The sequence below is a fragment of the Hyperolius riggenbachi genome, chromosome 1 (assembly GCF_040937935.1).
Source record: "Hyperolius riggenbachi isolate aHypRig1 chromosome 1, aHypRig1.pri, whole genome shotgun sequence".
NCBI lineage: Eukaryota > Metazoa > Chordata > Amphibia > Anura > Hyperoliidae > Hyperolius > Hyperolius riggenbachi.
Window position 1 is genome coordinate 328,140,156 of NC_090646.1, and position 27,838 is coordinate 328,167,993.

A 27,838-nucleotide genomic window follows, 5' to 3' on the forward strand; every position below is an offset into this window, starting at 1 on the left:
TTTAATGCTGTAAATACACGATGCGATCCGGTGCTCGATTAGCCACCGGATCGACTTCCGCCACGTCCCCGCATGTCCCCGCGGCTGCCCGGATCTATTCCCGCTCGTCCCCGCAGGCGCTTCCTTATCTTCCGCTCGATTTCCGCTATTGTCCGCCCGCGGGTATCGAGCGGGGAATCGATCCGCGCGGTGATCGGACATGTCGGAAATTATCAATCGAGCCATCAGCGGCTCGATTGATAAAAATTATCGACCCGTGTATGCCCAGCATAACACTGCAGTCCTCAAGTGGTTAAATAGAGATGCATGTGTCTGTATTAACTCATGGAGATGCATTTGATCCCTTTGATCACGTGATAGATTTGTAAGGTTCTGATTTACTGCACACAATCATGTGTTAAAGGAAGTCACAATCACTGCCAATCAGAGCTGTACAGATCTGTTACCTGATCAAACTGATCATGTGCTTCTTAATTAGTTCTCGTACATGTAAATATCAATAGTTTCAGCATATATAATCAATTTGATTTAAATGCCTGCTACCCCCTCAAGCTCAGCGCCCCCCCCCCACCCATGGCAAGACGGGTGCCGCCCCCTCCCCCCCCCAAACACACACACACACACACACACACTTCTACCACCTGAGGAACCTGCATTATGGGCAGCCCGGGGCTAGTCCTAGTACACTACATCTATGGCTTTCCCAAGATCTACATTTGCATTCGTTACTTCATAAAATCAGAGCATGTTGGTGAAACAAGACATGTCTTTTATATGCCCATGGTGATGAGCTGATATTAGATTATTCTGTGCCATAAAGTCTTGTTGAGCATCCCTAAAACTATTCCAACAGGTCTGGCGCCTGAGAGGCTACTAAGATTGTACTTGAATAGAGACACAACGGGCCTGATCCAATTCACTTTTTCCTCTAGGAGATCATTTTTCATCACCTGTTAAAAATAACTTTTCAGCACTCTGTAATTGAAAAATACCAAAAAGTAGGTGAAAAAGTACTGTCATGATGATTTTAAGTATTTTCTTGCTTGCTGGTGGCTTCAAAGGCAATTTATTTATAATTATCTATTTCACAAACTCCTTCAACACATTGCTAAGCAGACTAGACTCCACACGCTAGACAATAGACCCAGGGCTTTTTATCAGTAATGGCCGTCAAAAATGTAGTCACCTGATTTATAATATCGGGGAGACTGCTAGCACTCATAGATGATTCCATCCCTAATTTCTCTTAAACATGGGGTACCTGGATTACTTTCCTAAATACTCCAGGCTTGAGGCTCAGGCAATTAATTTTATTTCCATACGTCTTGGAGGACCAGCCTGACATTACCTATTGATGGCATTGCACAACATTTGGGAAAATGATGATTGTTTCACTTATATTTAGTGTGGTAGTTGGTTCAGATTAGTACTTATATGTTGTGACTCTTGAACTTTGTGAAGTTTATTTTTGTATTGTAATACCTATGTCTGAAGATGTTAAAAATGTATGCCTTTCAATGTGATTGCAATTTCTCCTATGGGAGACACCTCTAGCAAATGTCTAGCTCTTTTTCTATTAATAGGAATAATAAAAACGTTTGAAACTAAAAATAGTAGACCTCAGGAATGTTCTATTTACTTTTAGTTCAACACATACAATTAATGTACTCATAATTGAACTACCACTATATGACTTTATGAGTATGCATGCATTTAAATATCATTAATAAGAACATACTGTTGTGTTTATAGATGAGAATAAGAAAAAAGAAACAAAGAGGCAGTTCAAATGAGGAATGCAACCATCGTCCCTGAGATGAAGCTGTTTTGTAAGGAAGCTGTTTTGTAAGGAAGAAATGCTTAAAATCCTCCAAGATGATGTGCAGTACTGATCATCAATTACTAGAAATGTATTTAGTAGCAGTTATAGCTGCTTAAAGGGGCACACCAGTTTCTTCAAAAAGCTAAGTTTTAAATACAGTACTTCTGCGACGCGGTGATCTGTTTATTTGTATTATTTTTCTCAATTAATAAATATGCATCATGTTTTACTCATTTCTTTAAATGGGTCCTTCTGATCTGGATTTAGAAAAGATCATAGTTTAGATCAGTGATAGCTAACCTTGGCACTCCAGCTGTGACAAAACTACAAATCCCATCATACCTCCCCGAGTTATGCTTAGAGCTGTCAGAGTACTGCAATGCCCCATGGGACTTGTAGTTCCACCACAGCTGGAGTGCCAAGGTTAGCTAGCCATCACTGGTTTAGATCATATGTAAGCAGAAATGTCAAAGGATTCAAAAGACTTCATAAGCTTTAAGCAGCACTGTATTACTAAGAATTTTTTTTGTGCTAGGCTACTTTCTTTATTTGGCTTGTTTTAATTGTGCTGTAAACACATATTCGTTCAATATAAATTAATATTTAAACTAGTACATGACCCCATCTATATTTCCACCACCAGCCTCACTTAGAGCAAAGGCTGGAAGCCCTTCTTGTTTTTGTTCTTAGCTAGCCTTGAGGATAACTGACACAAAAACAGTGTTTTTAGTGTACTAACAATAGAAAATGGATAGGATTAGCCAGTCTGGGAATATCAGCGCTTTCCTACTTTTAGGTGCATTATACTATCCATAGTGCAATTATGAGCTTTTACAGCCTATTCCCAACCCAATAAGAGAGTAATTTTTTGCACAGATGGTGTAGGCGTGCTCCCATGACAGAAGGCACAACCAAAAGGTTATTATTATAGTGATGTCAGTGACAGTCAATAAAAATAAGGGACATGCAGTGTTTTTTTTTATTACAAATACTGTAATCAATTCATTGTGAGCTTATGATCGTATTGTAAAGATCACGGATTGTTTTGTAAGCCCTTTCCCAGTTTGGATTCAAGTTTACCTCCCACCCTTCTCCATTACACGTCATTTTAATCTAGGGACAATTACATTTTGTCATTTAACCAACTAAAATGGACAGGGCACTAATCTCAGAGACATCCTGTACTGATGAGTATATTGTTAATTTTGTGACATAGTATACAGTTTTCATTCATTTGTTTCACAAGTTTTTTATTGTAAGTACAATAAGATTTATAACAACTCCAACTGATATCACAACTAGATATTACTAATATATTTTCATCCAAGTTGAGTCATATGTCAAGTGTGCACAGTCTGATGCTGTCCTGCATTTTATTTTTGAAAACAAAAGGACTAACTAAATGGTAATGGCTAACTGTACGTAATTTCTTTCCAAGCTTTTGAAACTTTAAGTTTCTTCTTCAGGCATGTTTCAGAACTGGTTCAGAACTAGTTCTGATCCAGTTGGTTCTGATCCAGTTCTGAATCATGCCTGAAGAAGAAACTTAAAGTTTCGAAAGCTTGCAAAGAAATTATGTACAGTTAGTCATTAAAGGTATCACCTAAAAAACTTTTGTTGTTATGTCTTCGGATTCTCTCCAAGACTTATACTGGACTACACGCAACTAAATAGTAATGAACTACGTATGAATACATTTTATTTCATAATATGTCTGTACCTGTTGACTCTCCTCATTGTGTGAGCTTGTTCCTGAAAAATAAACATATTATATTAGTTGTTGAATACATTATTGATGGGCATACATAATTAAACATAATTAAAATTAAAACAGAAGTCTTTACCATAAATCTTGCCATTGATGCAGCATTTCCTGAAAGTCATGATGTTTTCTGTGAGTGTCCCAGTCTTATCGGAGAAAATGTATTCTACCTGGCCAAGCAGATCATTCAAGCTTGTAGATCTCGTGTTGGCTGGAGTGTTGTTCCTCTCAAAATACATATTCAGATCCCAGTCTATGTACTTGCTGTGGACTAGATGGATGAATTCCAATCTATAAAGTTATCATTTATATTTTTGTAAGATTTACATTAAAATATCCATTGTTAGGCACCATTTAAACAATATGAACAGGTTTGCCTCAGGCAGCAAAAAGTCTAGAACTGGACCTTCATACTTAAAAAAAATAAAGAGCGCAGGTAACCCCCTAAAATCCTTTTCAACCCTTTATCCCCAAGCGGGCTAGCAGCCCTGTCTAAAAAAATGTGTGTATTTTACCCGTTGTTTGAGTGTGGGCTTACCATTTTCTCCTGTTGTGCCTAGCTAGCTCACTTTAAAAGACATCACATTTTAATACAATATTTCATATTTTGTTAGAAATAAATAACTTACTAAGGACAAACAGAGGACAAAATTCCTACATATACAGTATTTTCTTTGCATATTCTTGTGTTACTTACGTGATGTACATTGACATTGGCACAATAGTACTCATCAGTATAGTATAACCCCAGAAGACAAGAAATGCACTGTAAGTTGGAGTGACATTTGAAGGCAGAGGAGGTATATAACTGTGGTTTTCTTGGAACCATTTCGCCCAAAATCCTGATGTGATGGCCAGTGACAAGGAGCAGACTATCAACACAATAAATACCTGAAAATTTAAATAGGCAATATGAGGAGCAATGGAAGTTTATTGTTTGAATCTTAGAGGTTGCATTCAGTAATGCATCAACAGACCAATGAGCCCCTGAGCAGGATTTAGACCTACCCCCATCTATTCACACACAGTAGGCCTTCACATTCCATCTTCATGCTATTTATGAGAACACTGTATGATGATAGCGATGATAATGATGATGATTGTAATAGGTGCAATCACACTAGTACCTAATTCTGCACATGGGGGCTGAGCGGTGTACACAGACACCTGAGTTATTCACTGGAAGGTAACTGTCTGACTATACATTAGTCATAAGGCAAAGTGTACAAAATAATGGGCAGAATTTCAGAATGGGTTTTCTACACAACAACTCATATGAGCCAGATTACAGAAATCTATATCCACTCAAAGAAAAAAAAATGGTTCTAGTTCTGTTTTAAGTTATTTCTAACTCAGGGTAATTTTTTATGTTTTCATTCAAGAATTAAAACATAGTTATCAGCTGATCTTGCTTGTTCCATCCCCCTTCTAGGTAGTCAGAACGATGTCCCTTTTAGCTACCTATGGACTGCAGTGATGATGTTCATGTAGGGTAGGGACAGGATGGCATGCTCTGCCTGTAGCAGCCATTTATTCCTACTGACTGATGCTGCTGTCAGTAACTGGTAAGTAAGTGTTAGCTTCAGTGGGAACCTCCAACCACACTACATGGACCACATCCCTTGTATTCCCATGCTATTTTTCATTCATAATACATAAAATAGATTAAAGAGGCACCGTAGTGACATACAGTAGAATGTAGTAAATTATTCAGAATAAACCTTTTATATAATTTATCCTGGTTACAGCATCAGAAACACTTCCTAAAAGATCCCTTTATTGTAATCATCGAGAAACCGAACAAAGTAGTTTTCTATATCAGAAGTGTACTATATCAGAATTTGTTATACGTTATACAGTTTATTTATACAGGCACATAGCCAGGACCCAGTGGCATAGCTAGAGACCATGGAGCCCCATAGCAAAACTTTAATGGGGCCCTCAGATAGAGGCGCTCAAGCAATGCCACCTGCCCCTACCCTATGAATATGAGTTAATTGGGCAATTTACACTACTGTGCAATCAACACTGCACATAGTTTATGGGAACTGAGACAAAGACAGAAGGTGGTGAAACACAAAAAAGTTAATGGTGAGTACATTAAGTACCACCTGGGCCCCCTCTGCTCCAGGGCACCATAGCAGCTGTTATGGCTGCTATGGCTATTGCTACACCCCTGCCAGGACCTAGGGAAAGAGTTTACTATAGCCAGAGGTTTACTATATCAGAGTTTACTATAACAAAATTCTACTGTATTGTATAATTTAAAAAAAAAAAGCAATATTATAAATTACATTACTTTCAGTACATTTCCTATTTAGGGAAAAGTAGAACTGGGTCTTTAACCTCCTGCCGTTCGCGTCACGCCGATGGGCATGGCCACGGCTGCAGCCCCAGGACCGCCTAACGCCGATTGGCGTGAAGTCCTGGGGCTCTGTTTTGCAGGAGATCGCGTGCAGGCTGCGTACGCATCTCCTGCTTGGGGGTTCAGTCTCTGAGCTATTGCCGTTTGGGAGACTGTTATATGGCGTGATCGGCAGCAGCGCTGTACTGGGGACAGCCGTGTCACACGGCTGTCCCCCTGGGGGACAAGAGAGCAATTGGCTCTCATAGGCATAAGCCTATGACAGCCGATCGCCGTAACTGGCTGGCTGTGGGGAGGGAGGGAGGGAAGTTATTTAAAGAAACAGTGTTTTTTTTTCTTAAAAACACTAACAATAATATTTATTAAAAACAAATAAACATGGGGAGAGCGATCAGACCCTACCAACAGAGAGCTCTGTTGGTGGGGAGAAAAGGGGGGGAATCACTTGTGTGCTGTGTTGTGTGGCCCTGCAGCTTGGCCTTAAAGCTGCAGTGGCCTATTTACTAAAAAATGGCTTGGTCACTAGGGGGGTTTAGCACTGCAGTCCTCAAGAGGTTAATTCTAAAGAGGACTGTTTTCTGGTTCAAAGTCATCAAATACAGCAATCACTTTTATAAGGATATGAAAACTGGTTACCAAAGATACATATACTCACAATGGCCACAACATAATTCATCATAATGTCCAGCTTTGTTTTCTTTACTTTAAACTTGCCAGAACTTTTCATTATTTTGGTGTCAACACCTTTGGGGAGAAATAATACACCACAAAAACATTTAAAAGCATGGCACACAGACATTAAATACATTACAGGGTCAGCTCCATACCTCCCAACTTTTTGAAATAAGGAAGAGGGGCACTTTAAGACCTCACCATACAACCAGTCATACATATCACAAAGAATTCATGAGCAAAAGATGTAGTTTTATAATTCAAACAACATTTAGTCCTTTCTAACATCATTTTTTTTAAGTTGTATTTCATTGTTTTTTAAACAAGGTATACAACAGCAAAAACTCGGTATACAGAGGCACCAGTCAGGGTAGAGTAAAACGTTTTAAAAACCGCTTAAAAGCAGAGGGGGATGTTAGGGTGGACTTACCTCCCTGTTACAAAAAAAGAAAACTCACTTAAGTCTCGATAAAACAGAATTGACAAATAATTTATTCAACTCCACAAATGGGACGTGTTTTGCGGGCGTGACCCCGCTTCCTCAGGCAAAAATGGGAGCACAACTCAGTGGGTCAAGCAACAGGTTTGAGTGCCTCTATTGCTTGACCCACTGAGTTGTGCTCCCATTTTTGCCTGAGGAAGCGGGGTCACGCCCGCGAAACGCGCTGCATTTGTTGAGTTGAATAAATTATCTGTCAATTCTGTTTTATCGAGACTTAAATGAGTTTTCTTTTTTTGTAAGAGGGAGGTAAGGCCACACTAACATCCCCCTCTGCTTTTAAGCGTCTTTTTAAATGTTTTATTCTACTCTGGCGCCTCTGTATACCGAGTTTTTGCTGATCTTCTAGTCCACCCTGGGTGGAGGGGTGCATCCCCATCTACTATCTACAGAGAGCGACTTCTTAACCTGAGTGGGGATAGGTCCTAATGCACCATATTGGGCTCTCGATTCTCTTCTTGTTTTTAAGGTATACAACAGGTACAACATATAACAAACAACCCACCCCAAACCCAAACAACCCGCCCTCCCCACTCACCCAGTGGTTCAGTGCACTAGTACAATGCCAAGAGAACACCTACTATGTTCTTATTACGCTCTGGCAGTACCTAAGCCTTACACCCATATATCTTGAGGCACAGGTTAGGGGGCAAGGAAACAATCATGCTGAGTAGCTGTCCAGTACTTCGTGAGAGTCCACATAATCAATCCAGCCTTGCCAGATCTTATCGAACTTATCTGGGCACTTGCGATTCAGATATGTAAGTTTATACCACGTCATGGTCTTATTCATACTTTTTGCCCAAAATGAGGTAGAAGAGGGGGTATCCCCTCCCCATTTATGGAAAACCTCCCGCCTGCCATAGAAGCACATAATCTTAACCAAGACAATCTAATGTGAAGAAAGGGTGGAATCCGTATACAGGCCAAGGAGTAACACCTTTGGGTCAACCACTATCCTCTCCCCCATCACCACTGTCATTATATGAGCCAATTAAGTCCAATAGTCCAGGAGAACAGGGCAGCTCCACAGCATGTGAAATAATTCCCCCACCTCAGCCTTACAATTCAGACAAACATCCAGTTATTCAGGGAAGTAAGAATGAAGCTGTTGAGGGGTATAGTAAGCCCGATAAATCAATTTGAGGTGGGCATATCTGTCGGAAGCGGAAATCAGGATCCCACTCATGCTCTCCAAAACCTCCATCCACTCCTTATCCCACATCAACTGTCCATTTAGCATGATGTTTCTTTAATCTTGGGGTGGACAGGGGCACCAGCACAGATTAGATCTCTGATAATGGTTTGTCCACTTTCTCAGGCTCTCAATCATGTCAGATTCCGAAGTCCAGGTGCAAGGGAACTGCGCCCTCCAGGCATGTCTCAACTGTAGAAACCTAAAGAACATGTTCCCCGGCAATCGGAAGTGGGCCTTGCGTTAATCAAAAGGCAGTAATTTGCCCTGGGGGGGGGGGGGGGGGGGGGGCTACCTGTTCTACCTGTTTTATCTTGTACCTAGCACACATTTGCGGGTAAGGAATCTACACAAAATGTCTCAGCTTTGAGTTAGAGGAGTGTACGGAGACATGACATTAGGTTTGGCAAATTTAAGTTTGGCCATGTCCCAGGCCCTAATAGTAGTACACATAGAGGGAGTGATCTCAGAATACCTATTAATGCCTCGAAACGGTAGGTTAATGAAGGATTCGTATGAGCGTACCACTGCAACCTCCAGACTAGCCACTGTGTTTTGGTCGTCCTGGGCAAACCACCACCTAGTAGTGACCAGTACTGATGCCAGAAAGCATTTACGAAGGTCAGGGCATGCAGAATGGCTAAAGACAATTTGGAAGTGCCCATGCCCAAATGAAACTAGAGGTGATGGAGTCTACCTTCTGAAACAAGGACTGGAAAGAACCTCTGAAAAAGAGCATCTTGAACAGGTTTACCCGCCCCACAACTGACAATGGAAGCCCCCTCCACACCTGGCAATTACGAGAGTATCAGTCAGTTATCGGTTACAGATTGAGAGGGATAGAAGTAGCAAGATTCCTGTCTATGTAAATTCCAAGATATTTAATCTAGTCACCCATTGTAAACCGAAGTAGTCGCTGGGGGGTATGTCAATCACAAAATCATCAATGGGAAAGAGGAGAGACTTATCCCAGTTGATTATAATGCCTGAGAACCTGCCATACACTGTTAGAATGGAAAGAGCTGCTGAGAGAGAGATGATCCCGGGTCTTGGAGAAATAACAGCATGTCGGCAGCATAAAATGCAATTTTTTCAATTAACTTCCCCCTAGCCAGACTTGCCCCCCCCCCCCCCCCCGATCTTTACAGCCATTAGTTCAATCTCAAGGGCAAACAGGAGAGGGGATGAGGGGAACCCCTGATGAGTCCCCCTCACTAATGAAAACGGGGCGGGCACTTCATCGTTGGTGTGTATTCGTGCCATTGGCAACTTGTAGAGCAGCTAGACCCAGGCAATTAACTTTTCCCCATTGCTGAGTCTCCTGAGCACCTCCCAGAGGTACAGCCATTCAACAGAGTCTAGCCCCTTTTCGGCATCTAAAGTGGCAATGACTCTGGTGCCAACATTATTAAGCTTCATCTGCAAATTAGTATAACACTTCATCATAATTGGTCACCACATCTTTTTAAGATGATTGTTGCTACGTCTGTGGGTATCATTTGTTAGTGTTGCCACATCTTCGCTTGTGGCTAAATAAGACGATAGCAGCACAGCATTTCTTGCCACATTTGTCACAGATAAAATGTGAATCAGTCAGTGCAACTGAAGGGATGCGAAGTCTTTTCTGCTTTAGATTTAGATCCAGTACTTAGGTCTTGACGCCATAAGGATCTAATTTCAGCATGTTTTTTCCCAGCCTCTGGTATTAATGCCAAAGCAATCCATATCACGCTTGCAAGAGTTTTTGAATCGAAGCATAGGTCGCCCACTGGTCTTTTTGCATGTGCAATTTGACCCAACAGAACCTGTCGAGGTAATCTCTCCATTCTACAGTGGGTTGCAAAAGTATTCGGCCCCCTTGAAGTTTTCCACATTTTGTCACATTACTGCCACAAACATGCATCAATTTTATTTGAATTCCACGTGAAAGACCAATACAAAGTGGTGTACATGTGAGAAGTGGATCGAAAATCATACATCATTCCAAACATTTTTTACAAATAAATAACTGCAAAGTGGGGTGTGCGTAATTATTCGGCCCCCTGCAGGGGCAAACCCAGGATTTTCAAGGGGGGGATTCCTGAAAGGTCTGTTTTGGCAAGTTGTGCACTACAGCGCATGCATTTCCCCACAAAATACACACAATGGGCAGTGTTTCCCTACAAAATACACACGATGGAGTAGTATTTTGCCGAAATATATATAACCTGCCACCTAAACCCTAAATTAAAGTAACCCTGTGGTGGAGTGTTGGTAGGCATTGGGGATCTGCACGCAAGGCGGACATCTGAACCATAAAAGTGACTGGTGGGGGAGGGGCATGTGGGGATATGCATGAAAGATGAACTTGCAGCCCGGTATCTAAATCCTAAAAGTGAACCTGTAGTGTGTGTGTGTGTGTCTCCCCACTCCCACACACTACAGGGTCACTTTTAGGGGTATATAAATGCATAATAATATGGTAGGACATTACACTATGACTATGGTAGGATTAGACTGAGCTCCTCTGAGGACAGTCAGTGACATTACTATGTACTCTGTAATGTGCTGCAGAATATGTCAGTGCTATATAAATACATAATAATAATATGGTAGGACATTAGGCTATGACTATGGTAGGATTAGATTGTGAGCTCCTCTGAGGACAGTCAGTGACATGACTATGTATTCTGTAATGTGCTGCAGAAGATGTCAGTGCTATATAAATACATAATAATATGGTAGGACATTAGATTATGACTATGGTAGGATTAGAGTGTGAGCTCTTTTGAGGACAGTCAGTGACATGAATATGTACTCTGTAATGTGCTGCAGAAGATGTCAGTGCTATATAAATACATAATAATAATAATAATATGGTAGGACATTAGACTAGGACTATGGTAGGATTAGATTGTGAGCTCCTCTGAGGACAGTCAGTGACATGACTATGTACTCTGTAATGTACTGCAGGAGATGTCAGTGATATAAATACATAATAATAATATGGTAGGACATTAGACTATGACTATGGTAGGATTAGATTGTGAGCTCCTCTGAGGATAGTCAGTGACATGACTATGTATTCTGTAATGTGCTGCAGGAGATGTCAGTGCTATATAAATACATAATAATAATATGGAAGGACATTAGACTAGGACTATGGTAGGCTTAGAGTGTGAGCTCCTCTGAGGACAGTCAGTGACATGACTATGTACTCTGTAATGTGCTGCAGAAGATGTCAGTGCTATATAAATACATAATAATAATAATAATAATAATAATATGGTAGGACATTAGACTATGGTTATGGTGGGATTAGATTGTGAGCTCCTCTGAGGACAGTCAGTGACTTGAATATGTACACTGTAAAGTGCTGCAGAAGATGCCAGTGCTATATAAATACATAATATTAATATGGTAGGATACCATATATGACTATGGCAGGGACATGACTATGTACTCTGTGAAGTGCTGCTGAAAATGTCAATGCTATATAAATACATATTAATGATATGGTTTCATATTAGACTAGTAACACAGTTATGTACACTGCAAAGTGCTAGGGACATGTGCTTGTTTAGATGCATTTACAATGAGCCATTGCTGATTACTTTTTTCAAGGTGGGGTGGGGGGGGGGGGCAAAGGGAGGAGGATTGAGGAGGGTATAAGAGAGATAAAAAGAAATGGACAGAGTAGAGGAAGACAGTAAAGGTAGCCATACATCAGGCAACATGTCGATCGACCATCCAATTAGATTATTATACTCGGATAAAAATCAAGAGCGTGTTCGATCGACGGACGATGTGTCCAATTTCTGTCCCAAATTGGTTGCATCTATCGGTCGGACATGCTGCATGATGTAGGGCTGACATACTCGATCAGGTGCGTAACGGTATGCAATATCGGGATGAGCAACAAAACCCCCCTAATGTAAAAAGTGCCCACCCATCCCCCCCCCCCTGCAGTATACTTTACTTGGCGGTGTCCGCCGCTGGCTCTGGGTTTCGTCCTCAGACACACACCCCGCGTTGTTGCTGGCGTATTTGTGACATCACACGCACCCACGTATATGCCGGCAACCACGTGGGGCGTGTGTTTTGGAGGCAGACAGAGCCGTCGGCAGAAAACCACAAGTAAAATATACAGCATGGGGCCCAGAGGGGGGGCACATTTTACCTCAAGGGGGGGACAACGGTGAGGTGGCGGATGCGGCGTCACGAGGACGATTCCTAAGAGATTTCATACTGAAATAGATCAGAATTTTGGCCTGTGGTGTGTGGGCAGATAACAGATCTTTCTCCGATCAGAGAGAGATCTGTCTCTTGTCTTGGCCGCTCTGCCCATACATTGGCACCTTAATAACAATAATAGGGACTGTGTGAAAGTAAAGAGGTATGAGAATTGGGAGGGAGATAGATGTGGAAAAGAGAAAAGGGGGGCATAAGAGAGAGGGAAAGATAAAGTTGAAGAGACACAAGAGAGCTTGAGGGGGAGATGAATAATGGCAGGGCGATTTCTAACCAGGCTCCAGTCTTCACCTCTCTGTTTGGCTGGGACATGAAGAGGAAGCTAATTAAGACATGGAAGAGAGGGAGGGGGTCAGGGGGAAACAGGCAGAGATAACAGATTAAAGTCAGACTGCAAATAAACAGTTAATGATCCAGCTTACACAGCGAGCTCTGCTCGGCTGTCACCTCTCCCTGCTAGAGACGCTCCCAGCTGCAGCACAGCACTCCCGACCATCTCTAACCCTTCTGCTCTGCAGATCCATTGCTGGAGGAGCGAGTGGCTGTCTCTCAGAGAAATCCAAACTTGCCGCTCTGCAGCCAGACGGGGGAGGGGCGTCAAACGAAGAGCAGGAATTAGAACAGAGCTGTGCTGTGCTCTGGCTGCGATGACTGTGACATGACCTTCTGGTCATACTTCATGGGCCCCTTTACAAAATGATCTTGCTGCACAGCCGTTTGTCTGCCCTGGGAGGCGATGCCCCATGGCTGCATACACGGCAGCCCCACTTCCGGTCTAAGTACAGGGGGGGAGGTTCCAGACACCCGGAACACCCCCTTCGGTGCGCCAGTGCCCTGAGTCAATACTTTGTAGAACCACCTTTTGCTGCAATTACAGCTGCCAGTCTTTTAGGATATGTCTCTACCAGCTTTGCACATCTAGAGACTGAAATCCTTGCCCATTCTTCTTTGCAAAACAGCTCCAGCACAGTCAGATTAGATGGACAGCGTTTGTGAACAGCAGTTTTCAGATCTTGCGACAGATTCTCGATTGGATTTAGATCTGGACTTTGACTGGGCCATTCTAACACATAGATATGTTTTGTTTTAAACCATTCCATTGTTGCCCTGGCTTTATGTTTAGGGTAGTTGTCCTGCTGGAAGGTGAACCTCAGCCCCAGTCTCAAGTCTTTTGCAGTCTCCAAGAGGTTTTCTTCCAAGTTTGCCCTGTATTTGGCTCCATCCATCTTCCCATCAACTCTGACCAGCTTCCCTGTCCCTGCTGAAGAGATGCACCCCCCGAGCATGATGCTGCCACCACCATATTTGACAGTGGGGATGGTGTGTTCAGAGTGATGTGCAGTGTTAGTTTTCCGCCACACATAGCGTTTTGCATTTTGGCCAAAAAGTTCCATTTTGGTCTCATCTGACCAGAGCACCTTCTTCCACATGGTTGCTGTGCCCCCCACATGGCTTGTGGCAAACTGAAAACGGGACTTCTTATTCTTTCTGTTAACGATGTCTTTTTTTCTGCCACTCTTCCATAAAGGCCAACTTTGTACAGTGCATGACTAATAGTTGTCCTATGGACAGAGTCTCCCACCTGAGCTGTAGATCTCTGCAGCTCATCCAGAGTCACCATGGGCCTCTTTACTGCATTTGGCCTTGTCTTGGTAGGTGTACAGTTGTGCCATACTCCTTCCATTTCTGAATGATCGCTTGAACAGTGCTCCGTGGGATGTTCAAGGCTTTGGAAAGCTTTTTGTAGCCTAAGCCTGCTTTAAATTTCTCAATAACTTGATCCCTGACCTGTCTTGTGTGTTCTTTGGACTTCACGGTGTTGTTGCTCCCAATATTCTCTTAGACAACCTCTGAAGCCCTCACAGAGCAGCTGTATTTGTACTGACATTAGATTACACACAGGTGCACTCTATTTAGTCATTAGCACTCATCAGGCAATGTCTATAGGCAACTAACTGCACTCAGATCAAAGGCGGCCGAATAATTATGCACACACCACTTTGCAGTTATTTATTTGTAAAAAATGTTTGGAATCATGTATGATTTTCATTCCACTTCTCATGTGTATACCACTTTGTGTTGGTCTTTCATGTGGAATTCCAATAAAATTGATTCATGTTTGTGGCAGTAATATGACAACATGTGGAAAACTTCAAGGGGGCCGAATACTTTTGCAACCCACTGTATATACGTGACCCAGCCTGCGGAGTCTTCTCTGTTTGAGGATTGCCATGATACTGGTAGAGACAGCCCGAACCTCTGATTTTCAGTTCGCGAACCAGGTTCGTGAACTTCTACGAAAGTTCAGTTCACGCAAACTTTCTTGAACCACAACAGACTTCAATGGGGAGGCGAACTTTGAAAACTAGAAAAATTTATGCTGGCCACAAAAGTGATGGAAAAGATGTTTCAAGGGGTCTAACACCTGGAGGGGGCATGGCAGAGTGGGATGAACGCCAAAAGTCCCGGGGAAAAGTCTGGATTGGACACAAAGCAGCGTTTTAAGGGCAGAAATCACATTGAATGCTAAATTACAGGACTAAAGTGCTTTAAAACATCTTGCATGTGTAAACATCAATCAGGGAGTGTAATTAGAGTACTGCTTCACACTGACACACCAAACTCACCGTGTAACGCACCGCAAACAGCTGTTTGTGTAGTGACGGCCGTGCTGGACTAGTGCGCACCATGGCGAGAGTGCAGGCCGCGGCGGTTTTCAAGCCCATATGGTCCCTGGGCTGAGGTAGCTGAATGACAGAACAGTGACTGTCCAGCTGATCAAATTTGGTCTATCCACAATGAAGCAACAACCTTATTATCGTGGGTGTGCCATTCCTCCCCCCCCCCCCCGACACACTCATATAGCCGTCGGTCAATGCTTCATTGTGATACGCAAGCCCCTTCACCGCGGCAAGGTAATGATCACAAAGGGGAATTGGCACATGTACATGCCTTTTGTTTTGTTGTTGCAGCTGCACTGCAGCCGAAAAACTAGGCAGTCATGTACACGCACCAGAAAAATTATTATAGCGGCCACTGCTAGCAGCGGCCTTAAAAATTCAGGAATCCGCCTGGAGTCCTGGACCCTGTTGGTGGTGGCGGAGAAGGCAGTCAACCGGCCTTCGGGCAGAGATGCTGTGTGGGGACTGACTTAGTCTTCGGGAAGGCCTGAGCGTGCTTTGCAGACCAGGCATCCGTGGTCAGATGGACCCTTGACCCAACGCTGTGTGCCAGAGATGTCACCACTTGCCTTTCAACATCATGGTACAGTTTAGGTATCGCCTTTTTTGAGAAAAAAATGCAGCCTGGTATCTTCCACTGTGGTGTGTGGCTTTGCTTTTGTGTGCTGCTTTTCCACAGGTGGTCATCCCATTGCAGTTTGTGCTTTGTAATCATGTGCTTTCGTAAGGTAGTTGTCCCGACGCGGGTCTTGGTCTTTCCACGGCTCAATTTTCGGTGGCAGAGAGTACAGATGGCATTGCTCTCATCTGAGGCAGACACACAAAACAATTTCCACACTGCTGAGCCCTGGGGTGATGGCACTTTGGTGGTGGCGGCCGACTGAGTGTTAAGTGGGGTGCCATAATCAGAGCAAGAGGAGGAAGATATGTCACGCTTCCGTGCAGAAGCTGAGAAAGATGAGGTGTTCTGTGTTAAATAGTCAACTAAGTCCTGACAATATTGGGGGTTGATGGCACGCGCCTTCTTCTGAACACTGTACTTTGGTCGAGGTCCGCACGAAATCACGACAGCGCAACCTTGAACAGACCTGCCAGGTGGCCTGCCTCTGCATTTTGTTTTTCCATATTGGGGGGGGGGGGGGGGGGGATGAAGTGAAAGGTATGCACTAACTTGACTAATACATTGTGCAGTCACACAGATTCAGTTAACAGGTATGCACGGAGTGGTATATCACACTGCGTGCACTCATGCAGGTAGGTTGGTGCACTGAACACAACAGGTATGTATACTGTATGCAGTGATGGGTATTACAATGGGCACCTGTCACACACAGACAGGTACCGAACAGGCACAGTGACACTGCGTGCGCTCATGTAGGTAGGTGGGTGCACAGTGAACAACAGGTAGGTATATGCAGTGATGGGTATTACAATGTGCACCTGTCACACTCACAGGTAGTCACTGAATGTGCTGGGCCTGGCAGTGGCACACACAGTAGGAATTACCAAGGCGGTCTATGCAACCCAAGCGTCAGTGGGACACACACACACAAAAAAAAATAGATCAAAAGAACAAGATTAGCTCTCAAAAGAGCTGTTGAGGGGTGCTTTTTTAGCAATAAGAATCAGCAAGGAGCAAGCTAACAAGCCTACAAGAGCCTAACTAAGCTTTCCCTATGAGAGTCTGCAGCAGCTTTCCCTTCTCTAATTAATGCAGGCACACGAGTGAGTCCAAAGCCTGACGCTGCCTGCCTTTTATAAGGGGGGGAGTGGCTCCAGGAGGGAGTGTAGCCTGATTGGCTACAATGCGCCTGCTGACTGTGATGTAGAGGGTCAAAGTTGACCTTCATGATGCACTATGGGGGCAAACCGAACTTCCGGAAAAGTTTGCGGTTTTCCGCGATCGCGAACCCCGGAAGTTCGCCGGGAACCGTTCGCCGGTGAACGATTCGGGCCATCTCTAGATACTGGTACAGTGTGTCTTCGAGAGAACAGCCTCATTGCTCATTTTGTCCTTCCATGTGACTCCCAAAATAGATCTTAGACAGCGCATGTAGTTGGTGTTCTTGTTTGGCGTATGTTGTCCATGTCTCCGATGCATACAAAAGAGTGCTCAGGACACAAGTCTGGTATACAAGGACTTTGGTAGCAATGGTACATTTTTTGTTTCTCCAAAAGCGAGCATGTTCATGTTGGGCTGCTGGTTTGTTCCTTGAACCATAACAACGGTCTTCCTGGTGTTCCACAGATGCAGCATCGTCTGGGACGCATTTTTGAAGACACAAACTTGCCCAGCATTTGTGACTCCCTCTTGACCGCATCGAGCATTATCCACAGGAACAAAATAGGTTGTTACGTGTGGAGCTGAGTAGGTTGCAGGAGATGCTGACTTGTTCCGGTTGAACGCTACTGTCGCCTACGGTACTCCAGATCCGTTGCCCCATTCGCCAACATTCACGGTTCCGAAGTCCATCTTATCTGCCGTAGCTGCCGTTAGGGTCTTCACCAGTATCCCTGGACTTTAGGACCACCAAAAAGACCACTCACCTACCGCTAATGATCAATGCAGAGGCTGTGGAAAGAGTTTTCAGCTTCAAATTTTTGGGAGTCACCATCGCAGAGAACCTGTCCTGGGCTGACAATGCTTTAGCTCTAACTGGCAAAGCACAAGAACGCCTCTACTTTCTGAGAAAACTAAGGAGCGCTAACCTCCCACAGAAGCTGCTGGTTAATTTCTACAGATGCACTATAGAATGCGTTCTGACCAATTGCATGATGACCTGGTACAACAGCTGCACGAAGGCTACTAGAGAAGCACTGCAGCGAGTTGTTAAAACAGCAGAAGCCATTATTGGCACTGAACTACCATCACTGGAACTTTTGTATAATACTCGCAGCGTGAGAAGGGCCAAAAACATTATCAAGGACAAAACTCACCCTGGAAATGCTTTGTTTGAGCTCCTTCCATCAGGTAAACGTTTTAGATCAATCCGCACACACACAAACAGACTGAAAGACAGCTTTTTCCCATCTGCCATAAACTTGATGAACTCTGAATCCTCTCTGAAATAATTAACACTGTGTACAAATTGTTTAAATATCTGTAAAACCTGGCATATGTGTATAATTTCTTCTCTTCCTTGTTACTATCACTGTGTTCCTTATATGCACCGTGGGGTTGTCATGAAAAGTAATTTCGTTGTGTTACACAATGACAATAAAGTGAATTGAATTGAATTGAAATGGGGTCCATGTTATACAACGTGAAACTGGGTCCCTGCCAAACTTAGCCACCCAACACACTCCAGCCTACTGAAGCCTAACGGAATTACCCCATTGGAAGACAGAGAAGGTAGCTCTGTCTACCACGGGGATTGGTTAATTAGTATAAAGCCGCCTAATATTTATGTCTGTACCTTTGCCCGGCATAAATCTGGTCTGGTCTTGGTGTAGAAGAGATTCTACAACCCTATTCAAACAATGGGATAGGAGTTTGGCCAATATCTTAATGTCTACGTTAGAGAGATGGGCGGTAGGAAGCACACTGCCTGGAGTCCCTATCCTTCTTGGGAATGACAACAATTAAAGCTTTCATCATGGAAGCAGGTACCGTGTGGTGAGTAAACATAAAGTTATATATGGTAGATCAGCCAGCACAGGGCTAACATCCTCCCTATATAACTTCTAGTGTTCAGCCAGAATACCATCTAGCCCCAGTGTTTTGCCATTCTGTAAATTAGCTTTGGCGGCATCTACCTCATCGGGGTAATGTCCATGTCTAGCACAGTGACCTGTTCCGTTGTTAGGCGTGGAAAGGGAATTCCATCCAAATACTCGGATAATTGGGAAGCATCATAGGGCACTCTAGATGAATAGAGACGCTGATAATAGTCCGCAAAGGTCTTAATAATATCCAAAGGGTTGAGGAGCTCAGTGCCATCAACGTCACAGATACAGGGTATACTCATCTTAGCATGCTGCTCTCTGGTAAGCCAAGCCAGACGGCTGCCTCAGTGCTCCACTTGTTCAAAGATATGATATGTCTATTTAAGGAGACTTTTCTTTGTGAGTTTAATTTCAATAAGATTTACCCTAGCTTGTGAGGCTTTCCAGCTATTAAAGGCAGCAGAATTGTGGTCCGTAGAAAATTCCAGGTCCAGCTCAACAGCCTCATTCTCAGCTTGTAACAATCTTTCTTTTTTTGTTTCCCTGGACCTGCTTAATAACTGACCTATACACACCCCTGATGTGGGACTTGGAAGCATCCCAGACCACAGATTTGGAGGCAGGCCCAGCGTTAAAGTTAAATACTCCCACAGTTCCCGCAGCACCTCCCCCCAGATGTCCAGATCCTGCACCCAAAAGCCCACCAATCGCCAGGAGCCAAATTTGGATCTACTGCCTGATCTTAGCATGAACTGTAAGGGAGCATGATACGAGATCACCCAAGGAAGCCGATCAATGGCCGATATGCATGGGAGAACATCCCGTGAGCAGAAAAAATAATAAATTCTGGACATAGTCTTATGCAGCAAAGAATGACACGTATACCCAGGAGTGTCTGCATACTTCCAATGCCACACATCCGTTATATCAAATGCCTCCGCCCACCTCTTTAGATCTCCAGTGTGTCTACCTGTATTAGGGAGCTTTTCCCCCGCGTTCATGGTGAGATTCAGATCTCCTGCCAAGATGACCTTAGTCATAGGATATCAACCTGCAATAGTCGCTAGTTCCTGTAATAGCTCTGGATCAGCGCAAGGCAGAATATATACATTCACAATAACATATTCAATCAATTGCAGATTAGCATGGAGCACAACATAGCAGCCACGAGGGTTTAACTTAAAAGTGAGCAACTCAAATGTGAGGGATTTATTGATAAGTATACTCCCCTTGAGTAGATAAAGTGGTAATGCGCAGATACCCAAAGCTTTTTTACCGCCAACATGTGACTACCCTGCAAGTGAGTCTCCTGCAGCAAACACACATGTGAGTGCCGTTGTTTTAAGTAATTAAGAACCAGAGAGCACTTGGCTCGATTATTAATATCTTTCACGTTCCGGGAGATTGCTGTGAGTGTTTGATCATTATGACTATAGGTGGAAACTTTGGCAGGCGAAAAACTGAGAAGTTCTCTCTCGGCGGATCGCCCTGACCAAAATATTCATGACTGCTAGTGCACTAAAACAACTAGTAGCCGACCAATCCCTAAAACTTTCCCTAACCCCCCTGTTACTTCCCCCACCTGAAGACACCTGTATCCCATAACAGAATTACCCAACGGTAATGAGTGGCACTACTTACCAGCGTCCCCTCCACTTAAGAAGCGCCAGTAATTACTGTCATATAACTTGCATCTCCAGGAGCAAATACTAGTAAGAGCTTAACATTAACCTCAGAAAAAAAAATATGGCATACAAAGTAAATATACCCAATACATAGTCAGCCCCCAACCCAACTTCAACCAGTGAAAAGTGTCCCCCATCACAAAGAAGAAGGGCAAATGTGAAGAACAGAACCCCCTCCACACTAAGGGGAGAACAAGGATCAATCATCTCCCCTGCTAAAGTCACTTCGCGGCTTTATCACCTTAATGGCTGCTCATCATAGAGTTCCAGTACGAGAACAGTGGAGGGAACTATGCAGCCCAAGTGTCAGTGTTAAAAGCAGCCAGGAAACGGAGGGCACAACAGATCCAATTCATATCCCCAGGGGTAAAAACATCACCCACCTACCCCTCTTGGTATCAACACCCCTGCATAGACAGTCGGTCCACCAGGGTTAAAAATGGAGATCCAGCCAGGCCGATGCTTCTGCAAGAGTAGCAAAGAAGGGGACGGTTTCGCCCACCCTGAACCCGAAATTTAGCTGGAAAGATGGTTGAGTACCTTATATTCTTATTACGTAAGCGGGCTCTCACCCCGTCAAAAGATTTCTTCAAGCGCTGCGTCTCCGCGGTATAGTCCGGGAAGAAGAGGAGCTTGTTGTATAGGCCCCACTTTCCTGGCTCGCGTAAGATGGCATCGTGGTCTGGGAAGTTGAGCACCTTAAATATTAACGGGCGTGGTGAGGCACCTGCATTCTTTACGGCGGGCCCATTCCAACACGAAGAAGGCTGATACATTGGCCTATGGGAGCACTTTTTTAATAAGATCCTTCGTGAACTCAGTAGCCGCTCTGCCCTCCTCCTCATCAGGCAGCCTGATGATGCAGATATTGCAGCAGCATTTGAGGTTTTCAGCGTCCTCTGCCTGAGACTCCAGTCTAGCCACCCGCCGTTGCAGATCCTGGACAAAACATGACTGGCGTGAGGATGCATTTTTTTTGTGGGGATTTGGGAATCAAGATCTTTCTGCTTAAAGCGGATCCGAGATGAAAAACTAACTATAACAAGTAACTTTTCTATATATCTTATCTAAAGTTTAGATAGTTTACACAGCAAATCTGGCTGCAAACAGCTTTAATAGAATATGATTGATTATTCCTGTGATACAATGACAGCAACCATGTTGTTTGTAAACATTACACACAGCACTCAGCCTCTGAAAAAAACCTAATCCCCCCTCCTCCTCCTCCCTCCTCCCCTCTGCCTCTGAAATCTCTGGCTAGTAATACCTCCCCCTCCTCCTGCCCAGACTGAGCTCCCATAAGCCCTTGCTACTGCCAAGGCTCTCTGAAAACCTGTGGGCAAGGCTTGTTCAGTTTATAGGGAATTAGAGTATTAAAACAAAAACAAAAAAGTATTTGGCTTGAGGAATGCCCTATAAACAATAGGAAAGGAACACAATTATGCCATGAGTAAAAGTTCATCTCGGATCCACTTTAAGTTTCAAATTAATCCATCTTAGCTCTCAGTGTTACCTTTTGAAATACATCATCTTCAGCCAAAATTGTGCATTTTAGTTTTGTAAAAGGAACAGCATCCATTACATTATCACTGTCTTCTGAGGATGATTTCATCTCTGTTTTCAGGAACCCAGCCACTAATATACACAGTGAGAGAAATGTTCTCAGAGGGATGTTAACAACAGTTAGATTAGAGAATCTCTCTAATATTCCAACCTTTACAGACATTGACAAAAAAGGATTTTTTATGGAGGTTTGCAGTGCAAACGGAGAAATTTTAATTCACTTGTTCATAATACCCTTATCTCTAAAACAGGAAGTAAGAAGTAATTCCAGACTGGAAACCAGACAGAAAACAAAGTCTGATAGAGGTTTAAATACTTTTCCACTGCACTCTGTCTAAATTATGAATTTAAACCATTGGCTGAAGTATTCTACATTGGTGAATTTTCATTTCAATTTCATTGCTTTACAACAAGGTAACATGACATACAATGACAAATATGGTATTAAAGTATCGTCATATTCATTAGTACAGTGCAACAAGTTTTAACATAAATATTAATTGGTACAATTCTGCTGTACGGGCTCGACTTGTGCTCCAGAGGTCTTCAGCCTACTTTCTGGCGATTGTATTAGGTCAAATGAGGGGAACTTGTCCAGCAGGAAAAGGACTAGTGGGTTAAAGGATTGTGGTGATCTGTCTTCTGAAAATGGACAAAACATCTAGGAGAAAGTGGGTCAAGTCTGTTGGTGAGGTAGGAAGATAAGAGAAAGGAATTAAGAGAGAGGGAGAAGAAAGGAGAAGAGAGAGAGAAGGTATATCTCACAGCCTTGTTATCAAAACATTCTCCAATGAGGGGTGCTCCAGCTTAAGCTAGGTATCTCCCAGTTGTTTGGAATTTCTTATGGGTATCCTTTAGGATACTGGTCAATTCCACCAACATCCATACATAAACCATCAGCACAGAATGTAATTGGTGAACTAAGTGATTCATTAAAAAATATATATACTTTTTCCCACAGGACGCAATGTAAAGAAGACTAATTGGCTCTCCACGGATGAGTGCTGTCACGCTCTACTGGGTCTATTCTACTGGGTCTATTCTTCACATTTCTGCCCATAATATGCAATACCAATTGTCTAGTAAACAACAGAGAAGCAAGAAACCACAGTATTCCCAATCATCCAGCAACTATAAACAGTGTTTTGGTGGTAATGGATTGCCAGAGTAGCAGAAAAAAGGCGTGTACAGCGTATCATTTAAAAGTAATTGCTGTAATAAGGATGTGCTCATGGGGACAGCATATTTCCTACATTCCAGAATCAGGTGGCATGAATCCAGTCAAGTTGAGCACATGCATATTAGTCGATATTGGACTATCCTAGAGCTTTTAGTTATAGGACTGGAGTAAAAGACATGTGGGATCTACAGTATCTGCAGCTATTATGTTACTACTGTTATGTTTTATGCTGATATATAATCAATTAGATATAATAGTACTTAAAGAAGTCATCAGCCAAATCATGCTGCCCCATGATATATTACCCGGGGCTTCCTCCAGCCCTTGCAGCTGACATGTCCCACGCCGCAGCTCCGCTCCCAGCCACCGGCTCGGGGTCCCCGCTGGTGCACAGGCTGACCGCGAGGTCGTCCTCTACTGCAACTGCATGAGCACCGCTATCAATCAAATCCACTTTGTCCGCAGTGTACACTGCAGTACACTGCAGACAACATGGACTAGATTGACAGCGGCACTCATGCAGGCGCAGTATAGGAGGTCGGCCCCTGAACCTGGCGGAGGGCCAGCATCTGCGAGTGGAGATGCTGTGAGGGGCATGTCGGCTGCAAGGGGCTGGAGGAAGCCCCGGGTAAGTATATCATGGGGCAGCATGATTTGGCTGATGATTCCTTTAAGGGGTGATGAATACCACGCCCATATTAATTTACTGATGAATGCTAAGGGAGTACTAAAAACAAAAAACAGTTCATTTTGCAACAGTTTAATCGGGATTTATTGACAAAATTAGTCCATAAAAATTAACACGGCTGAACATGCAGTGATACTGTTCCGACACAAGTTTTTTTGTGGAAAACATTTTTTATTGTTTTGATAACATGAAAAAAGAAACATTACAGAGAACAACATCTGTATCCTCCCCAATCCCTCCCTCTCCCAATTCGGTTCCAGTTCATATTAAACAGGAGCGTTAGAGTCCATAGGCATGAGTAAAGGATTACATAACATTAATTAAGAGCATTGTTTAACATCGTCAGTAATGGTGTCAGATTAAACACACCTTAGCCATGGGCGTCCGCAGAAAATTTTCCAGGGGGGGGCAAAAAGTGGGGAGTTAAAAATTTGGGCTGGTGTTGTGTGGCGCGCTAAAAATGGAGCTACGTCATGCGGCGCGCGTAGCGCGCCGCGCCGAAAAATGGGTGTGGTCATGAACCAGAATGTGGGTGTGGTCGTGGGTGGAGACAAGTTTACATGAACTAAGCAATGGTGGGACATTAGATTAGGACAGTGGTGGCGAACCTTTTGGAGGTCGAGTGTCCAAACTGCAAAGTCACTTTACTATCACAAAGTGCCAACAGCAATTTAAAGTAAATACAAACGTTTTAACTCATACATGAACATTATGGAAAATTAAGTTGAAAATAAACTGTGAAGATAAACAATTTCATCCATCGTACTCCTGAAAAAAATTATTCATTTTTTTTAGAACCTCCCAGTTTCATTTTCTGTTTTAAAAAGCAGAAAAAGTAGGTTTAATGCTATTGTCTCATATGATGATGATTCAGCTTTTTCCATAGTCTCGCAGTTAGCAATCATGTGACCCCCAACAAGACAAATTCAGCAATCATGAGGCTCCCCCCATCAAGACAAATTCAGCAATCATGAGGCCCCCAACATGACCACTATTATTGTGGAAAGCGCCAGCGCTCCTCACATCAATTCTAAGGTTCATGTTTCACAAAATTCACATTGTTGTAGTAACTTTTGTCTTGCAAAATTCAGCAAATTCAGCAATCATGAGGCCCCCAACATGACCAACTCAGCAATCATGAGGCCCCCAACAAGACAAATTCAGCAATCATGAGGCCCCCAACAAGACAAATTCAGCAATCATGAGGCCCCCAACAAGACAAATTCAGCAATCTTGAGGCCCCCAACAAATCATGAGGCCCCCAACAAGACAAAGTCAGTAACCATGAGGCCCGCAACAAGACAAATTCAGCAGTCATGAGGCACATAAATAGACAGCTTTTCACATAAATAGGCAGAATGCCCCCTTAATATGTAGACACCTCTCACCTGGCAGCAGTTCCCCAAAATACACTCAATCTGACAGCAGTGGTTCCCCAAAAATAGGTAGCCCCAGGTCTATAGGTGTCCCCAGAATAGGTGGCCAGCGGTATAGATGTCCCCAGAACTGGTAGCCAGGGGTAGAGATGTCCCCAGAACAGGTAGCCAGGGGTATATGTGCCCAGTATATGTAGGCAAGGGTATATGTCCCAGTATATGTAGGCAGGGGGTATATGTCCCAGTATATGTAGCCAGGGGGATATGTCCCAGTATATGTAGGCAGGGGTATATGTCCCAGTATATGTAGCCAGGGGTATATGTCCCAGTATATGTAGGCGGGGGTATATGTCCCAGTATATGTAGGCAGGGGTATATGTCCCAGTATATGTAGGCAGGTGTATATGTCCCAGTATATGTAGGCAGGGGTATATGTCCCAGTATATGTAGGCAGGGGTATATGTCCCAGTATATGTAGGCAGGGGTATATGTCCCAGACAGTATATGTAGGCAGGGGTATATGTAGGCAGGGGTATATGTCCCAGACAGTATATGTAGGCAGGGGTATATGTCCCAGACAGTATATGTAGGCACGGGTATATGTCCCAGACAGTATATGTAGGCAGGGGTATATGTCCCAGACAGTATATGTAGGCAGGGGTATATGTCCCAGTATATGTAGGCAGGGGTATATGTCCCAGTATATGTAGGCAGGGGTATATGTCCCAGACAGTATATGTAGGCAGGGGTATATGTCCCAGACAGTATATGTAGGCAGGGGTATATGTAGGCAGGGGTATATGTCCCAGTATATGTAGGCAGGGGTATATGTCCCAGACAGTATATGTAGGCAGGGGTATATGTCCCAGACAGTATATGTAGGCAGGGGTATATGTCCCAGACAGTATATGTAGGCAGGGGTATATGTCCCAGTATATGTAGGCAGGGGTATATGTCCCAGTATATGTAGGCAGGGGTATATGTCCCGGTATATGTAGCCAGGGGGATATGTCCCCAGAAAAAGTGGCCATGTGTGCAGGAGGAGGGGAGCAGCGGAGAGAAGAGGGAGAGCTATGGGCACTCACCTTAGGGGGCTCTCCCTCCCTCTCTCGCTCTCCCCTCCGGAGTCCGGAATGAAGTGTGCAGCGGCTGGCAGCGGTGGGCGGAACTTACCTCCTCTCGTCGCACGCGCCGGATGGATTAGCCGCTACTCTGGCCTGATCCAGACCAGAGTGCGGCACCAGAACTTCCGGCGCAGGAGCGAGAGGAGGTAAGTTCCGCCCACCGCTGCCAGCCGCTGCACACTTCAATCCGGAGGGGACAGCGAGGGAGAGAGAGACCCCTAAGGTGAGGGAAGGGGGGGGGAGACGTCCGCCCTTCCCCACTGTGCCCATAGCGCTCTCTCTCTTCTCTGCGTGTTCCCCTCCTGCTGGCTGCACGGGCACGCGGCCAGGGGGGGGCAGCGGGCGGCCAGGCTCGGGCAGATGCCCGGTTTTGCCATATGTGCGGACGCCCATGACCTTAGCATCTATGAATCACAGTACATTGGATATTTATCCATAAAATCACTGCGCTTGCTCAAAACCCTGTAATACAAACTAAAAAACGCACATAGTGCCCAGCATTGTCTACAACAAGCTATATCCAGCACCCCGTGCTGCACTCCTGGGGGTAGTGTCACCACCTTAATAGGGATCACAGTTACTTTCCCCCTTTGTGGGAGCACTCACCGGAAGCGCGTCTTGAAACACTGCACATCAAGCCTCTTTAAGTCAGCCAAGGAGGAGACCCAGATGTAAAAGCAGATTCAGTTTAATATCATACGCCAGGTTACAGAGATTGCACTGCTCAAAACCCTGTAATACAAACTAAAAAACGCACATAGTGCCCAGCATTGTCTACAACAAGCTATATCCAGCACCCCGTGCTGCACTCCTGGGGGTAGTGCCACCACCTTAATAGGGATCACAGTTACTTTCCCCCTTTGTGGGAGCACTCACCGGAAGCGCGTCTTGAAACACTGCACATCAAGCCTCTTTAAGTCAGCCAAGGAGGAGACCCAGATGTAAAAGCAGATTCAGTTTAATATCATACGCCAGGTTACAGAGATTGCACTTGCTCCAGCCGCGGACAAACGGGGCAGCACATTACCATCCACCTTCCCTGTTTCCTGATCGTGACGTCAGCGTGCTCCTCCGACTCCGCCCTACGCGTTTCTTTACAATGCGTAACTCATTCAGGGGCTGAAGAGAGCCGGCCAACGTCGCATTCAAATACCACACCGCGCCTCCGCTGTCATCGGGTCCGCCCGCAATCCCTCCCTCTCCATGTTGCTAGGCTCCCCCTAACGTGCTGACCGCAGTGTGGCAAATTTACAATAATAACAACACATAAAATCATAAAATCACAAACCATCCTAGCTACATATGAGGAGACATCTAGCTACACTCATTT

The 27,838-nt window shown here is 44.1% G+C and overlaps 1 protein-coding gene across 1 annotated transcript in view; it reads right to left on the reverse strand.

The window, feature by feature from the left end:
* Window positions 1–27,838, reverse strand: part of ATP8B3 (ATPase phospholipid transporting 8B3) — a 335,474-nt gene that overhangs the window by 180,340 nt on the left and 127,296 nt on the right. The window contains exons 11-14 of the mRNA XM_068234593.1: window positions 6,605–6,693; window positions 4,282–4,475; window positions 3,667–3,875; window positions 3,543–3,574 (exon numbers count right to left, since the gene is read on the reverse strand). Of these exons, the coding sequence (XP_068090694.1) occupies window positions 3,543–3,574; window positions 3,667–3,875; window positions 4,282–4,475; window positions 6,605–6,693 (524 nt within the window). The remainder of the gene's footprint in view (window positions 1–3,542; window positions 3,575–3,666; window positions 3,876–4,281; window positions 4,476–6,604; window positions 6,694–27,838) is intronic.